The 17,171-nt window shown below is 50.5% G+C and overlaps 1 protein-coding gene across 1 annotated transcript in view; it reads left to right on the forward strand.

The window, feature by feature from the left end:
- The window catches only part of ASXL1 (ASXL transcriptional regulator 1), a 64,388-nt gene extending 51,004 nt beyond the window's left edge, over positions 1–13,384 (forward strand). The window contains exons 5-13 of the mRNA XM_070381571.1: positions 2,492–2,612; positions 2,691–2,788; positions 3,350–3,443; positions 3,907–4,059; positions 5,286–5,449; positions 5,560–5,656; positions 7,007–7,112; positions 7,412–8,042; positions 8,528–13,384. Of these exons, the coding sequence (XP_070237672.1) occupies positions 2,492–2,612; positions 2,691–2,788; positions 3,350–3,443; positions 3,907–4,059; positions 5,286–5,449; positions 5,560–5,656; positions 7,007–7,112; positions 7,412–8,042; positions 8,528–11,422 (4,359 nt within the window). The 3' untranslated portion in view covers positions 11,423–13,384. The remainder of the gene's footprint in view (positions 1–2,491; positions 2,613–2,690; positions 2,789–3,349; positions 3,444–3,906; positions 4,060–5,285; positions 5,450–5,559; positions 5,657–7,006; positions 7,113–7,411; positions 8,043–8,527) is intronic.
- The last annotated feature ends 3,787 nt before the right edge of the window (positions 13,385–17,171 follow it).

Consider the following 17,171-nt stretch of genomic DNA (forward strand, 5'->3'; position numbering starts at 1 on the left):
TCATGAACGTCTGGGTATGCTTCCTGATGTGGATATGCATGTCTTTCTCCAGGGAATTGAAACCTAGGCCTGACTTGCTGGGTTATAGGACGTTTGTATCTTCAACTGTGTCAGATAATGCCAAACTGCATCCTCAAATGCTTGAATCCATTTTCAGTGTCCTTGTTGACATCCTCATTAGCACTACTTGGTATTGTTAAACTTTAATTTTAGCCATTCTTGTGGATGTGATAGCATCTCATTATGGTTTTAATTTGCTTTTTTTTGGTGTGTCTTCCTTACTTAGTGAGGTTCAGTATCTTCATGTGAACGTTGGCCATTTAGATATCCTCTTTGGTATAGTGCCTAATTCATGTCTGCCTATTTTTCTTCCTGATTGTCTTTTTCTTTCTTTCGTTTCCTTCTTTCTTTCTCTTTCTTTTTGACTGCACCTCATGGCATGTGGGATCTTAGTTCCCCAACCAGGGAACAAGCCTGAGCCCCCTTAGTGGAAGTGCAGAGTGCTAACCACCAGACTGCCAGGCAAGTCCTTGGGTTGCCTTTTTTTTTTGACTTAGGCAGTTTAGATACAAGTTCTTCATTGGTTATATGAGTTGAAGCTCTCTTCCTCAACTCTGTAGAGTAGCCTGCCCTTTTTACTCTATTAATGGAATTATTTGCTGAACAGAGAATATTAATTTTAATGTTCAGTTGATTGATTTTTTTTCCTTTTTAAAATAATGTCCTGTATGAATCTTAGAGATGTTGGGTTAAAAAGTATATCATTTTTAGATTTTTGCTCGTAGATTTCTTAACTCACTGGCTATATATAAAGTTGTGTATACCGTTTTCACTCTCACCAACAGTATTTGTGATTTCCCCACACTTTTGCCAGAACTGGAGTTTTGGGGTCCTTTTTGACGATTAATAAACCTCTTTTCTTCATTAAATTGAGTATTTTATGTTAGTTTGCCTGTATGATTGAGGGAATAAATTTATTGCATCATTCTAAGAACATGGCAGCCAATAAGCATAATTGCAAGATTAATACTAAAAGTACTCTTTAGCTTTTGATCCTTGAGGCACATTTATGGTTGGTAGGGAAAAGAGATAAAGATACAAAAAGCCATTTTGTGTTAATTAATTTAGGTCAGAATGATACTGGCTTAAATTCATGAAAATAAATTGATGAAGACTTACTATAGTAGTCCCCCATTGTCTGGTGGGGAGTACATTCCAAGACCCCCCATGTGGATGCCTCAAACTGTGGATCGAGCCCAGAGGGGCTTTCTGCACAGGGATACCACTACAAGGCCAGGCTGTGTAAGAAGTGGTGTTTGTTGGACTTGTCAAAGAGCTCCTTCCCGTAGGCATTTGGAAACTGGGCTCTGTGCGCTCCGTAGGAGGCCAAGCCTAAGGCCCCAGCTCCGGACAAGGCATCCAGGCGGCGGAAAGCAGCCCCGGGACCGGCCATGGCTGTCAACAGTCAGGCGTTGAACAACACTGCCTGGGCCCCCCAAGAAGCCTTGCCTATTCTTTTTCACATACTTTTATTCAAAGAAGGCATCCCCACCCCAGTCTGTCTCTGCTCCCCCTCGTCCCCATCCCCAAGTATTCATTCATACTCCGTCCTGGTTTCAAGATAGCTCCTAAGTTTTCCTTGGAAATGGATATTGATTTGAGACTCTTCAACAGACACTGTTGGAAGAAATGTTTGTTAGGAGATGAAATTTGGAGTGGCGCTCTCCTCTACACTCTAACCTTTCTCCTGCTGTCTTACTTTAGATCTTTATCCTTTTCAAGGGCTTTCTGTCATAGTCTTAACTCTTCTTCCTGCCTCCAGGCTTCCCATGGTTAATGGAATGAAATTTCTAAAACTCAGATCATTCTCCTGATTACTATCCTTTAGAGACTGTAAAATAGATCAGTCTTAATCCCTCAGCACAGTGTCACGACAGTCATCAGCCCTCTTGCTGTCTCTGTCCTGTGCACACATCCAGTTTCTCACATGTCTGCTGTTTAAAACTCAGCTCAAGCAACCCATCTCCTGGGAAAACGTACCTCCCTGGTCCTAATCCCCTTTCTATACCTCCAAGCCCTCTCTGCTCCAGCTCAGTGAGTAGATACTCCCTGCTCTGGGCTGCCCCTGCTCTCTTCTATCCGCATGCTTTGTATTGTTACAGTTTGGACTTTCTCCTCTACTCATTTGGGGGCAAGGCTCTGATTCCTCTTCTTAGTCCCACCTCACCCCTCACCCCAAAACTAGCATGATGTAGCTTATAGGAGGCACCTCATAAATGTTTTATGAATGATTAGATGCAAAGTTATATCTAAATTTCCTGATGTATGTATGAAAAGAATTTTTGAAGAAAGCAGTCAGTTAGAAAGGGATGGGAATTTAATCGGTATTCTAAATCCCGCTTCTCCACAAGCAATACGCGTTTAGGAATGACTGCTGTGCTTGTAGGATTTGTAGGGTTTTGCTCACCTGAGTCATGTCTTGTTGTCATAGAAGGATGCCCTGCAGTGGTCTCGCAGTCCAGCTGTGGTGGAGGGAGAGGAGCCAGAGGACACAGCTGATGTGGAGAGCTGTGGGTCTAATGAAGCCAGCACTGTGAGTGGTGAAAATGATGGTAAGTGCGTTTGACAAGATGGGTGAAGAGCCACAAACAGTTGAACTGGGGACTAGCCTTTACTTCCCTCTCTTCCAGTTTCTCTCGATGAAACATCTTCTAATGCTTCCTGTTCTACGGAATCTCAGAGTCGGCCTCTTTCCAACCCCAGGGACAGCTGCAGAGCTTCCTCACAGGTGGGGGTGCTTCGTGACTGGGCTGGGTAGATAAAGAGGCAGGTACAAGACAGAACTCCTCCTGCTGTGTTCAGTGAGCGTGTGGAAGTGTGCAGAAAATCACTTTGGTCTCTACCTGTTAGTATCATTTGAAAGTGGGCCTTAGGGAAAGTGGGCAGTAGATCTGAGAACAGAGTGGTTTGTTTTTTCTTTTTACTGTGGATGGATGATTTCATTTGTATTTATGAAAAACCTAGGAACATGCAGGGAGAAGTAGAACAATGGGGAAAAAGAACATGAGCTTGGGAGTCAGTAGTTTGAATTGTGGCCCACCACTCACTAGCTTTGGGTAGATTCTTCATCTGGAAATTGGGTATAACAGTGCATTCTTTTCAGTATGGGATGATGCTTGGCACGGTGGCTCCATAGCCTGAGTCATTGCTGCTGTCGGCATTATCTGCCCCTACTGGTTGACACTAATTCTCTTTTACAAGACAGCAGGGGAGACAGTGGTCCGAGAGGGACAGCTGGTGTGACTTGCAGGTGACACAGTCTCCTTTTGTATTCTCTGTGGGGAAACAGGCAAACAAGCAGAAGAAAAAGACAGGGGTGATGTTGCCTCGAGTTGTCCTGACTCCTCTGAAGGTAAACGGGGCCCACGTGGAATCAGCATCAGGTACGTGCCACCTCGTGGTTGTGATGCTCCTTCCTCAGGTCCTGGGGCCTGCCTCCCTCTGGCAGCAGTTTCTGGCCCAGGTAGTGCCAAGCCAGTACAGTCAGGAGCCCTCCTCTGACAGGCGGCGCACCGTGGTGGTGAGACCCAACCTAGGTTCTGGCGCGGGCTCCGCTGGGCGCCCTCCCTTTGGCCTCACGGGGCGGTCGTGAGGGTCCGGTGAAGGCGTGTGCAGGTGCTTGGTAAAAGGTGCAGTGCTGTGCAAACTAAAGACAGCGGTTTGGCATTCTTACGTGATATTTTAAAGCCAGACCAGGAGGTGGTGATCTCTGACAGCCCCAGGCTGGGCCATGGAAGCACCGGTATTGCTGGCAGCATCTCAGGGAGAGCTGGGAGAAGTAAGCTTGTCTGAGAGCCGTGGGTGCGGCGCGTGATGCTCTTGACCCGTGGAATGCTGTGCCTTCAGGGTTCTCGGGCCGCCACGCCGATGGCGAGAGCGGCAGCCCGTCCAGCAGCAGCGGCGGCTCTCCGGCCCTGGGCAGCGCTGCTATCCGTGGCCAGGCCGAGCTCGCCCGGGACCCTGCCCCGCTCCTGAGAGGCTTCCGGAAGCCGGCCACAGGTGAGTGGCTTGGCACTCATTTCCCTGCCTGTAAGGGGCCCCTGCAGGCCTAGAGATGATGATGTCTTTTGCTCCACTTCCTTTGTAGTTTCTATGGTGTGTTATTACTTCTTGGGTGGCCCTCTGTTTTTTTTATTCCCTTTGGCTTTCAGCTTGTAGTTTGGTTATTTCACAGAGTTTTCTCTGCTAGCCTGAGAGGACTCGGTGTGGGCACAGATGGTTCACAGTGCTTCTTGTTGTCCCTGTAAGGGCCTAGCCTCTGCCGGCCTTGATATGGCTCAGAAAGTGCTCAAGTTGAGTGAGAATGGCTTCTGAACTTCTCAGTGGAGTATTCCAGCATTTGTTTTCTTTCTTTGGTAGCATCCTGCCAAGTTTGTTCTCCACATCTGTAGTCTCCATCAGACGCCCTTTTTTATAACCTAGTTAGTATGTGGGGTGGGAGCCATCCATTTGGGGCATGCAAATAAACTCAGTAGCATGCACCCCCTACCTGGAGTGGGGCTCTTAGCAAGGCTAGTATGCCATTTGCTACTTCTGGCTTTATGTCTCAAAGCCCACATGCTGGATTTTTGTAGAAGGGTTCCATGAAGCCATTAGGAAGACTAACTTTGGCTTCCGAGGATGAGAATAAGCCATTGCCCCCGTGGCAGCAGGGTTTGCTGTCCTGCAGCTTCTCCAGCTCCTCAGCAGTGCTCCATTTCAGACTCACACAGGTCTGTATCCCATTGGCCGAGGCTTTTGTGAGAGGCATTGACATTTCAGTGGGCTTTAAACACCTCTTACTACCTTTCTGCTTGGAGGTCAGACCTCTCCACTCCCTTCACAGAAGACTTCTGCAGATTTTTCTGTAGGACACTCACTAGGTTTGCTTTTCGACAACTTCATAATTTCTCCCATTGACTTCGTGGAGCCTGTTCTCCAAATTTGGGAGGGAAGCTCCGAATCTGCCCCTGGCCTGAGTTTCTCTGGGAAGAGTATCCCTTCAGGCTGTGACACAATGTGCTACAAGAGCCTTGTCTGAGGTGATGCCAGCCCAAGTGTTAAGAGTCTCAAGTTCGATGGTACCAATAGGTTAGACTAGATTAGACGATTGAGCAGAATGTGTGCAGATAAGTTCTGGGTAGTTTGATTGCTGCCACCAAAGTTTTCCCTCATTTGGCATTGGCTTTTTTGCTTTAAGAAGCTGAAAATCTACATTTTGTTTCTTATGGCTTGAAAAATTACAGGTCAAATGAAGCGCAACAGAGGGGAAGAGATCGATTTTGAGACGCCTGGGTCCATTCTTGTCAACACCAACCTCCGGGCCCTGATCAACTCGCGGACCTTCCATGCCCTGCCGTCCCACTTCCAGCAGCAGCTCCTCTTCCTCCTGCCCGAAGTAGACAGACAGGTGTGGATGGGAGGCTTCCTGTGCTCTCTGCACCAGCTTCTGTTCTTCCTAAGATTCTTTATTGTTTGTTTTCATTCATGTGCCTTTTTTTTTGGCCTCATTCCTTCTAGGTGGGAACTGATGGCCTGTTACGTCTCAGCAGTAGTGCGCTGAACAATGAGTTTTTCACCCACGCAGCTCAGAGCTGGCGGGAACGCCTGGCTGATGGTGAGTAGACGTTCTCATCCCAGTGGCTTGAGAGGTGCCTGCCATGTGTGGTGTCACTTGTCTCCTGGTGTTTAAAATCCAAACGCTCATTTTTCAATGATCTTTTTTTTTTTTTTCCCCCAAGGAGTATTGACTATAAGGCAGGCTTTCCTCTAATTGATGTAGATATAGTACCCCATAGCTCTGAAGAAGCTACAAGAGTGTTTTAGCTTTCACTGTTTTGTGTGTATATATATTCATCTATGTTGCCTCTTCATCATTAAAACTGTAAACTCCTATTCTTTCCAGTAACCATGGCATTGACCTGCTTTTTAAGTTCCACCAGGTACTCTTGTCTTTTTAGACATTGTCAGTTGGAGTGAGTATTAGCTTCTCTGTAATATTTTTTGGCTGCACAGTATGTGGGATCTTAGTTTCCTGACCAGGGATTGAACCCATTCCCCCTGCAGTGGAAACGCAGAGTCCTAACCACAGGGCCTTTTGCGGGGAGGCTACATGGAAACTGCGCTGGGAGGTCCCCAGGACCTCTCTCCAGGCTTGATGATTTGCTCGGAGGACTCGGCCTGTAGTTATTCTCACAGCTGTAATTTACTTCAGCAAAGAATACAGACCAAAATCAGCAAAGGGAAACGAGGGAAACCAGGCACATGTTTCCCAGGTCCTCTCCCAGAGAAGTCCCACCGGATGTGCTCAGCTCCCTTAGCAAGGAGATGTGAGCATGTAAGTGAAGGGTAGTCTACCGGGAGGCTCGTCCAGAACTTGGTGCCTCGTGTTTTTATTGGGAGCTGATCATGTAGGAAGCTTCTGCCTGGTGCATACCTGAATTCGAGAGTCCCCAAAGGAAAGCAGGTGCTCACCATTAAACCATCTGGTTTGCATAAACTGTTTAGGCACAGTGAGCCGTTCTTGTCAGCTAGGGGCTGGGAACCCTCCTGAAATCCAATTTCCCAGATGTCAGCCAAGGGCCCACCTCGTCAGCAGGCCTGTCTCAGCCTGCTCTGTTAACTTCTCCCTGTGTGTGGGGTAAGAACGGTTCTCTTGTTGATTGGTTTTGTTCTGCTTTTTTGATCAGTGTGTTGCTTGCTTTCCAAGGACTGAGGACCCTAGAGAGGAGTCAATTTCCCTTATAATAGACATGTTAGTTCTGTCCTGAGTAAGGGCAGGACGTGAGAGGGCCTGGGAGGGAACCAGGAGCCAGCATGAAGATAGTAAGGGGTAGGAAAGGATTTCCAAGCTCCCAAAGCCACGTGTTGTTTTGTAAACTCCTGACATGGTAGAACAGCAGGATTCGGCTTTTCCTGAGGCATATTAATCTTAATATGCCACTCGAAAAGTTTTGTTTCTCTCTAGGTGAATTCACTCATGAGATGCAGGTCAGGATACGACAAGAAATGGAGAAGGAAAAGAAAGTGGAACAATGGAAAGAAAAGTTTTTCGAAGACTACTATGGACAGAAGTAAGGCCCTGGGAGCTATGAGTTGTGGTGTGGCTTCTGGGGATGGTGGGTGGGGGTGGGGTGCAGTGGGCAGAAGCAGGGATTCTCAAAGCTGTGCGTGTTGCTATGTTTCTTGAGAACTGGAGGTCGCCGGGACTCTCATTTGACTTGATGCCATTCGTGAGGAAGCTGACGTAGGATTTCGTATGGTTACCATGCAGATTGGTTTTGTTCTGAGAAGTCTAGTGTCTGAGTGTGTGTCATACGTAGAGGATGTGCTCTCTCTGCTCTGTAGCTGACAGTCTGACTTTGGTTTGCAGGCTGGGTTTAACCAAAGAAGAGTCATTGCAGCAGAATGTGGGCCAGGAGGAGGCTGACATCAAGAGTGACCTGCGTGTCTCAGAATCAACACGGCCACAGCGTGGCCCGGCCACCCGGCAGCGAGATGGGCATTTCAAGAAACGCTCTCGGCCAGATCTTCGAACCAGAGCCCGAAGGAATCTGTACAAAAGACAGGAGCCAGAACAAGCAGAGATCGCTAAAGACGCACAGTCTGTGACACTAGACATCCCCCTCCACAAGGACGGGGAGGCTAAGACCGACACAGCAGGGGTGGGCAGCCCCCACCCACCTGGCACGTCCTCCGCAGCATCCAACCCAGAGAGTCCCGAATTCCCAGTGGAAACTGTGGCCTCCCGGCTCCAGCCTAGTCCCAATGACCAGGCACGTGTCTCCGCGTCTCCAGACAGAATTCCCAGCTTGCTGCAGGAGACCGTGGATCAGGAACCCAAGGATCAGAAGAGGAAATCCTTTGAGCAGGCGACCTCTGCCTCCTTTCCCGAAAAGAAGCCCCGGCTTGAAGATCGTCAGTCCTTTCGTAACACAATTGAAAGTGTTCACCCCGAAAAGCCACAGCCCACCAAAGAGGAGCCCAAAGTCCCGCCCATCCGGGTAGGTGGCTGTGTGATCCTGGTTGCCCTGAGCCTGGGCCTTTGAGGGACAGGAGATTTGTGGGGCTCCTTTATAGGGACAGAAGGCCCTGGGCCCTTGTGCTAATTATGTGAGAGTGTAGAGCTCTCTACAGAGAGCTGTTCTTGAGACTTAACTTGAATAGCCCGGGGCTGAGGTTCTTCTCTTCCTCACTTGGTTGTTCACCATTATCTGTACAGGTCAGAACCCTGACGGGTTTTAAAATCTAGGTGGTGGTAGATTCTTTGTGTAGTGACTCACACTGTCCCACCAGAACTTAAATTTAGGAGTATGGAACTTAACAGCCCTTGAGCAGGGTCTTGAGAATGGTGTAATATCTTAGACAGCTATGAAACGATTTGATTCTCTAGGCCATGACTTTTAAGCTACTAGGATCCCAGTTTAGCTTAACAGTTTCTAGGTCAGAGCACTCAGTCAATTAGAACTGTTCTGTTCTTCTCTTGCAGATTCAACTTTCACGTATCAAACCACCCTGGGTGGTTAAAGGTCAGCCCACTTACCAGATATGTCCCCGCATCGTCCCCATCACGGAGTCCTCCTGCCGGGGCTGGACTGGTGCCAGGACCCTTGCAGACATTAAAGCCCGTGCTCTGCAGGTCCGAGGGGCGAGAGGCCACCACTGCCATCGAGAGGCGGCCACCACTGCCATCGGAGGTGGGGGTGGCCCGGGTGGAGGTGGCGGCGGGGCCACCGATGAGGGAGGTGGCAGAGGCGGCGGCAGTGGTGATGGTGGTGAGGCCTGTGGCCACCCTGAGCCCCGGGGGGCCCCGAGTGCCCCTGGAGAGTGTACGTCAGATCTACAGCGAACACAACTACTGCCGCCTTGTCCTCTAAACGGGGATCACGCCCAGGCCGAAACTGCTGCGTCCAGAGCCAGGAGAGAGGACCTGGCTTCTCTCAGAAAGGGGCAGAGCTGCCCACTGCAGAGGGTCCCAGATGGCCCTAGCGGCGGGCTGGAAGATGCCTCCCGACTCCCCGTTGCACCCACTCGGGACCCGCCATGCCAGGCTCTGCCCCCACTGCCCTCTAGAATCCCAGAACCTGAGAGGTTAGTTGAGCAGCTTGTGTCGCATCCAGAAGGCAGAACTGAATGTGGGTCTGGTACCACTGCCTGGGAAAGGGGTGATGAGAAGCTAGCACCTACCATCCCCTCAGAGAACAGTCCTGTTCGGGCTCTGGCCGGGCCTACTGGTTTAGAAGAAGGAACTGGCCAGGCTCCAGACAGTGGCAGTAATCCCACCATGAAGGATCCTGTGAACGTGACCCCCAGTTCCATCTCCGAATCATCCTTGGCCAGTTGCCTGCAAGACAGACCATTTGATGATGAATCAGAACTTGATGACTCGGGCCCACCCACAAGGGAAAGTTCTTCTAGACAGGAAAACTTGAAAACCGAGGCTCCTGTCTCCCCTGGTGCTGCTCCTTGGAGGCCTGGCATGTCAAATGATGAGGCAGGGGGACAACCTGAACCCGACTCCAGAGAAGAGGTCCCGTCCATTAAGTCCCAGGTCAGAGAGAAGTGGGAGAAAGCGGCCCCCCTCATCCCAGCATCACCTGTGGGCTTGACAGCGGAGGAGGGTCTGGATCCCCCCGTCCACTTGGGTTCACTCTGGACAGTGCACTCTGGCTGTGTTGACAGCAGCGGCAGCGACTGCAGACAGCTGGAAGGTGACAAGCCCAGAATCAATGGAGACTCGGAAGCTCTGAGTCCTCACAGCGAGTCCACAGACACTGCCTCTGACTTCGAAGGCCACTTCTCCGAGGACAGCAGTGAGGCCGAGCCTGGTGAAACCTTGGGGCCGAAGAGGTCCTTGGTGGCTGAGCAGGGTGAGAAACACAGTTGGAACCACTGTGCCTCGCTCTCCAAGGTGAATGGTGACCTGAGTCTGGTCACCAGGACAGATGGGATGGTTGCTCCTCAGAGCTGGGTGTCTCGGGTATGTGCAGTTCCCCCAAAGATCCCAGACTCCCTGCTGCTGGCCAGTCCCGAGTATCAGCCGAGACCCATGTCCCTGGGCAGGCCTGCATCCTCAGTGGAGGCTGCTAACCCCCTTGTGATGCAGTTGCTGCAGGGCCACTTGCCCCTCAAGAAGGTTCTCCCTCCAGCCCATGGCGGCAGCAAACCCGAACCCCCACGACTCGCACTTACAGCAGAGCAGAGCCCTGGTGGCTCCCTGGGGATGGGGTCATTGCAAGGTCCTGGGGAGAACAGATGCGAAGTTGGCAAGAGCAGTCCAGAGTCTCTGCTACCTGAGAGCTGTGAAGCAAGTACCGGCTTTGCCCGGCTGGAGGCTAGCCAAGGTCCTGGGGCGCCCCTAAAGATGTCCAAGAACGCCCCGAGTTTAGACTCCCTATATCCAGTGACCAATCCAGTGGCTGCCTCTGGGAAAGCAGAAGTGGATTTCAAAGAACAGTTATCTCCCTTCAGTTTTGAAGATCAGAAGGAAGCCCGTGACCTGTCCCAGTGCAGTATTTCAACTGCTGCCCCAGGTGTGAGTCTGGGAAATCTCACTACCTCGAGAGCCCCTCTTTTCTCATCTCCAAATGCGGTCTCCTCGGGTCCTGATCAGGCAGGTCGGGCCCTGGGGGATCAGAACAGTGCGGGAGGCCAAGGGAAGAAGCTCTTTGGCTCCAAGAACGCAGCTGCAGCCCTTCAGTGCCCCCGGCTGGTGGAGCCGACGCCACTGCCTGCGGAGGCCCCTCCCGCTTTTCCCAATAGGAAGTCAGGGCCAGGCAAAACCTCTCTGTCTGGTGGGATACAGACTGCCAGGGAAGACTGGGCCCCAAAGCCACCGCCTGCCTCTGTTGGCAGCATCAAGAGCGAAAAGACTCTTGATGGAGGGCCTCTCAAGGTGGATGCAGAGAACAGAAAGGCAGTGGGGCCTGGTCCCCGGGAGCTGGTGGATCACTTGCAAGGGATGCCCTTTGTCCTTGATTTGCCCTTCTGGAAATTACCCCGGGAGCCCGGGAAGGGACTCAGTCAGCCTCTGGAGCCTTCTTCCATCCCCTCCCAACTCAACATCAAGCAGGCATTTTATGGGAAGCTTTCCAAACTCCAGCTAAGTTCCACCAGCTTTAATTATTCCTCCGGCTCCCCCCCTTTTCCCAAAGGCCTGGCCGGAAGTGTGGTGCAGCTGAGCCACAAAGCAAACTTTGGTGCGAGCCACAGTGCATCCCTCTCCTTGCAAATGTTCACCGACAGCAGCACAGTGGAAAGCATCTCGCTCCAGTGTGCGTGCAGCCTGAAAGCCATGATCATGTGCCAGGGCTGCGGTGCATTCTGTCACGATGACTGTATTGGACCCTCAAAGCTCTGTGTATTGTGCCTTGTGGTGAGATAATAAATTATGGCCATGGGAAAAGTTGTATATTTAGTGTGTGTATTTTGATAATGATGGATCTTAAATCTGTATACAGAATATCATTGATAAAACAGACTCTGTCTCTCTAGGCAAGGGTTCTCTTGCTGCTCCCTGAAATCTATAGTGCTAAAGCCCCTTGGCCACTTGTTGGCCCTTTGGGTCTTGCTGGAAGGGTTTCCTGCAGGGCAGCTCGCTGGGCTGCCCAAGGCCGGCTGGCTAGCCCAAGCTCTCGTCACAGAGACAGAGCTTGGTGCGATGTGGGGGAGCCTCCCTGAGACTCGGAGGGCCTCGAAACTGAAGCGAGAAGGTTGTGTTCTCCACCCAGGGGACTAACGTACCCGAACTGAGTAGAAATGTCAGTCTTCCACTGCCCCCTCCGTCTTTCCTGCGGCTGCTCCTCTGGGGAGTTGGTGGGGAAGAAGCCAGCACAGGGTTAAAGCAGCTCCCAGCAGTGCCCAGCAGGGGGCTTAAGCACCTGCTGACCTCAAGGTCACAGCCAGTCATTTGCCAGTTGATGGAGCCAGTGTGATCTTCGGTTCTGTTACCGAGGCCAATTTGGGACTTACCTGTCTCCGAATAACCCACTGGCCTGCAGGAGCTTTCGGAACCTCGAACAGACCTGCTTGGACAACAGGTCAGGGCTAGGATTGTCTTTCCTCCTTGTAAGTCAGGTGTCCAGACGTTTGGCAGGTGAATTCACCTGCACAACACCTTGGGCATCACTTTGGACTCTGTGGGAGTGGGCATCTCCAACACCCCTGTGTATGTGAAAGTCATTTTACATTTCAAAGCAGTGTGTTTTTCTTATTTTTATATTTTTAACTCTTTATCCTTGGATGTATAAAGTGAACTTTTGGCTTCTGTAAGTATGCTCTATGCACCTCTGATGTTTTACCATATATTTATATGTTGTACACAGTACTGGCTGATTCTGTAAATGGATGTATTGTACAGAAAACACGAACGACTCTCCCTTATTCCACGTCTTCAGCATCGTTGCATTAAAGTGGTGTAATTGACTTCTCTCCACCCGTGTCAGAGCCACTGCGTGCTGTGCCGCCCAACGTGAGGGGTGGAGCGATTGACCTAACGACCTGCCAGTTGTCCCAGTGGTTGGTCACCGGTCAGCCAGTGGACCTGCTGCAGCTGCAGAGCCACTGGCACCCTGGCCACTCGTTGCTGGGCACACGTGTCTTGCTCCTCATCTCTTCTCCAGCCTTCACTGGCAGGTCGCTGCCGTGTGTGACAAATCGCCACCACCAGTGTTAAGTGCTTCTGGATTCTAGGGTGAGCGCCCTGGGCAGCCCCCACGTGGGCCTTCCTTCCGTTCCCAGCCCCAGGCGCGCCACCTGTCAGCAGTAACCCGGGACCACACTCTGCTGGGGCCACAGGGCTCCACTGGACACACCTGTGACAGCAGGTTAAGGAAGAAACAGCCGTGCCAGCCTCCGGCCTCTCTCCCAACATGTTCCCAGCAAGTAGATGTCTCCAGAGCTGTCTCACCTCCCTGCTTCCTGCCTTATCTTGTACCTCGAGTTGTGAGTTGAGCATCCTCCTTGTTGAACTTAGGTCTCCCTGTGCGAGTGCGTCTGTGTGAGCTGTGAAATTGGTATGACTTCAGCAAGCCTCATTTCATCTGGAAGGTCTTGTCTTTCCCCCACTTTTCCTCCAGTGTGGAGTTTGTGTCATCTGCAGCACGAGTGGGAAGTTGGCAAAGACATGGTGATTGAAGTGCAGTATTGGCCAAGTCCCGGTTGTCAACTTCCAGAGTCTTGTTTACCAAAGACAGGGAGCAGAGGCCCAAGCGTGTTTGATCCTCTTCTTCCTTCTGCTGTGACCTTTGGGGCCATTTGAGGGGACAGTTGGAAACTGGTCCGCCAGGGAAAGCACTGCTCTTGTATGTCTTTGTGGTCTTGGAAAAATAAACCTGTACAACGCGCACTGGTGGTCTCTGTTGTCTTCTGCGGCCGTCTCACTGGGCTGGGAGGAAGGTCAGGCCGAGGGGGAAGAAACGCTCGCCTCGCCTCGGCGTTGGAGCTGACGTTTTTGTGTGCGGAGTTCTTTTGTGAGGTGAGTTCCTAAGGCATGACTTGTCAGTGCTGCAGGTCTTCACACCCTGTGCGTGAGGTGGTGAACATATCCGTTATCCACTGTGTGGACTGGAAAGCAGAAATCCCATGTGAGCAGTGAGGTTCCTTTCCTCTTGAGAATCCAATTATGAACTGTGGCATCCCTCTACAGCTGTTCATCCTGACTGCCTCGCTGAACCCGAGGTTGCCTGAGATTCCTGGGTATCTGTGGGGAGGGTGACAAGCAGCAGTGAGGGTGGGGCTGGCCTGAGATACGGGGTCTGGTGCTGATTGATGAGCCTGAGTGGATAGAAGACCTTTGACTTTAAAGGTTAATTCAAGTACCTATCCATTCATTTCCCATGAATTGGAGAAAGTAGATCTTGCGTGTGGGGCAGTAACAAGCTGTAATTCTGTGGTGCTGCTGTCTGATCAAGGTGTGGGTGGAGAAGTCAAGGTCGGGGGCTTTGTGGTGTCAGATGACTGGTGGTGACGTGCTTGTGCCTTCACGTCTCGGAATTGGCTCACTTCTGCAGCTGCTTAGAACGCAAAGACTTGCATCTCATCAGGAGGGTGGAATGGTTTCCAGAGGGCCTGGCTGCCTGCCAGTACCGTGGTAGGGGCAAGTCACTCAACCTCTGGTAACTCTCTCATCTCTGATTTGGGTTACTAGTTGCCACTTCATAAAACTGTAGTGTGCGGTGCCTAGGGGTGCTCCAGCCTGTTCACTTGCCCAAGGCCAAGACCCTAGCTCTCTGCATGCACGGGAGAGCACAGTACAGCTCCTGGTGCCTGTTTGACCTGCACGCCAGAGAGGAGCTGTGGAGAGGGGACCCATGTGGTGTGCTGAGTGCTGGTGCAGGCAGAGCAGACATCTATGGTTGAGTGTGTAGTCCTGGGTTTAGAGGTGGGTCCTTGGGAGGAGATGCTTGCTTAACTCATGGTCCAAAGGACGAGGAAACAGACTTTCAGAATTTGGAAGGAGTGCTGTCTTGCTGGCCTGGCACAGGGTCATCTGTTGGTTTCATGTTCAGTCTGCTCATGTGAAAGTCAGACCCTGCTTGAGAGGGGTGCTTGCATGTACATGTGTTCGTGTGTGTGTGTGTGTGTGTGTGTACACTCAGTCCCTTGGGCCTCAGGGACTGAAGCATCTGCCTGCCCTGGGCCCTGAGAGGAGGCGGCCCGGGCTGTATGTGTGGGTGGGTGTCATTTAAATTGATGGAGCAGATAGGCTCTGTGACCCTGGAGGTTAATATTTGGAACCAAACAGTGCCAGTGATCTGTGCGTCCTCATGTCTTTGCACATCATTTTTAGAGCCTGGAATGAACATCTCTTGAGAACCAGAAGGGGTGAATGGAAGTTCTGTAAGGAAAACAGTGACAGCTGTCAGTGCAGTGGTTCTTAACTTTCTCGGGAACACAGACTCCTTTGAGAGCCAAGTGGGAGCTCTGGACCTTCTTCCCCCAGGAGTGCACATGCGCGCGTGCACACACACACACATGCACGCACAAAGTGTTCTGTATTATTTCAGATGGGTTACGAGCACCCTGCACCCTGCCCTGGCAGCTGGAGCTCCTCACTGAAGAATGAAGAACCCCGCTGACTGACACTAAACCTAGTAAGAGCTGGGTTTATACAGAAGAGGGGAGAGAGGACTTTGCATCCCTCTGCAAGGGATTCTCCTTCAGTTTCCTGTAACTACTGAGCTTCCTCAATGCATTTAAATTACTTTAAAACTGCGTTACAGGCACAGTCTCCCACCCCCCTGGTCGAGTACGCTGAGCTTCGCCTGCTCAGTCACTGAGTGGCCTTGAGCTCATTGTTGACGCCAGGGGCACCTGTTTGATGTTGCACTCTCCACGCCATACCAGTGCTCTGGAGCCCCGTTTCAAGGAGCCAGACTGGAACCAGCACTTCTCTGTCCACAAGCGTCTCCTCGGATCCCAGGGTCCGTACTGCTGTGACGTCATCTGGAGGTAAGTGCTTCCCACTGGGCCAGTGCAGACTCTGTGCGTGTGGCCCGCTGTGTTGTCCCAGGAGTGGGTGTGGGATTTGTAGTCCCAGGGTCTAGACTAGAACTGTGGACTCCTCTCCTTTTATCTATTTGATATATTTGGCTACTGCACAGTTTCACTTTTTTAAAAAAAGATTGTTTTGTCATTACAAAAAAATGTTTTCAGAACAACTGCCATATAGTGTGTGTGCATGCATGCAATAGTAACAGTTGTATTTATGCTTTTAACTCATGCAGAATTGCTTTTAAACTTGTGACAATCGGATTTGGCCCCAGTCATTTGCTGCAAGTTTTCCTTAAAGTTTAACCTCAATTATATGTAGGATGAAAAAAAAAAAAGGCTGCACACAAGTCAACGTCTTTGAAAGAAAAAGCAGCTCTTTTGCTTCCTTTAAGATGAGATCCCAGGTTTTGGTCAAATGGAGTGTCAAGTCCCAATGGTTCAGGACCAGGGACAGTGTTTCCTCGGTTTCCCCAGCCTGCACTTAGAAACTGCCGCCTGAGTCTGGTTTCAGCCCATTGAAGAACTGCGCCCTTGCTGGGGATGGGAGTAGGGAAAGGATGGTTTGGGGGAAACGGCCGCATCTAAGACCTTGCTTGAGCACTGGCCGCGTTCAGGTGAGGCGTGCATTTGCCGTGCCCTCTTCCTCACCTGCAGGCGGGGCTAGAGCACCTCCCTGGGCAGGCGGCCACGAGACACAAGATTTCAATTTGGTATGTGCCTGTGCTGAGCACGTGACAAGGACCAGGAAGGGTCCATTTCTTTCCCTTTCTGATGGGTGAGGTGCCAAAAAAAGTTCATTTGTTCAAAATCTAGCAAGGATCTTCTGTATGCTAGTTTATTGGCTACTGGTTGAAGGTTTTTGGGGCCAAACAAGTTGGAGGGAACAGAACTGGCTGGCCATCTTGTGGACAGGACACCATAGAAATAAAGCATTCGGTTTGTTATTCAGTGTTTATTAAGTAGATTCAGTCTTATATATGATATACAGATTCAAAAGAAAAAGGATTCCACATACTTATGAAATCAGTGCATTTAGCAAGTAATACCATGGAGATAACAGCTCGATTAACAGCTCATTGGTCTTTTGTTAAGTGAGGGGAGAGGGAGTTGGCCTGTGCTAGTCATTCCACAAACGAAACAGAATTGAGTTGCATCACATAAAGAAGACACATTCTAAGAATTAAAATATTAAGCCACATTTACTGGAAAAACTCACTATAGAGAACACAAATCATTTTTATAGAGCGTTGAGGAGGAAGTCCTCACCTGCTTAGAAGAGCCACGTTAAGTTGCATAGGTGCATATCTGTAAAAATATAATTTAGAGGTGAAGCCACTGACGAAGTAATTGAGTCACCTTTAGAAATTGGTGCCATCTGCTGTTTGCCTTAAGTGCCATATGCTTCCTGTCTGGAGCCCCCTGCCCCTCCCCAGAGGTCATGCCTCCAGGGGACCCTGAAGAAATGCTTCTACCATCTGCATCGGAAAGTCTTAAAACTCATCTCAGGTAGAGAACTTGGCCTCTTCCCAAATATGTCTAGGGATTGGCAACCCTCTTGGGTTGTCCCTGAACCTTGGGTGGCTTGATCCTAAAGGTCCTGTGAGTGAGCATGACCTCCCCATTCCCAGGCTGCCAGGAGA

Source organism: Bos mutus, chromosome 13 (assembly GCF_027580195.1).
Source record: "Bos mutus isolate GX-2022 chromosome 13, NWIPB_WYAK_1.1, whole genome shotgun sequence".
Taxonomy (NCBI): Eukaryota; Metazoa; Chordata; class Mammalia; order Artiodactyla; family Bovidae; genus Bos; species Bos mutus.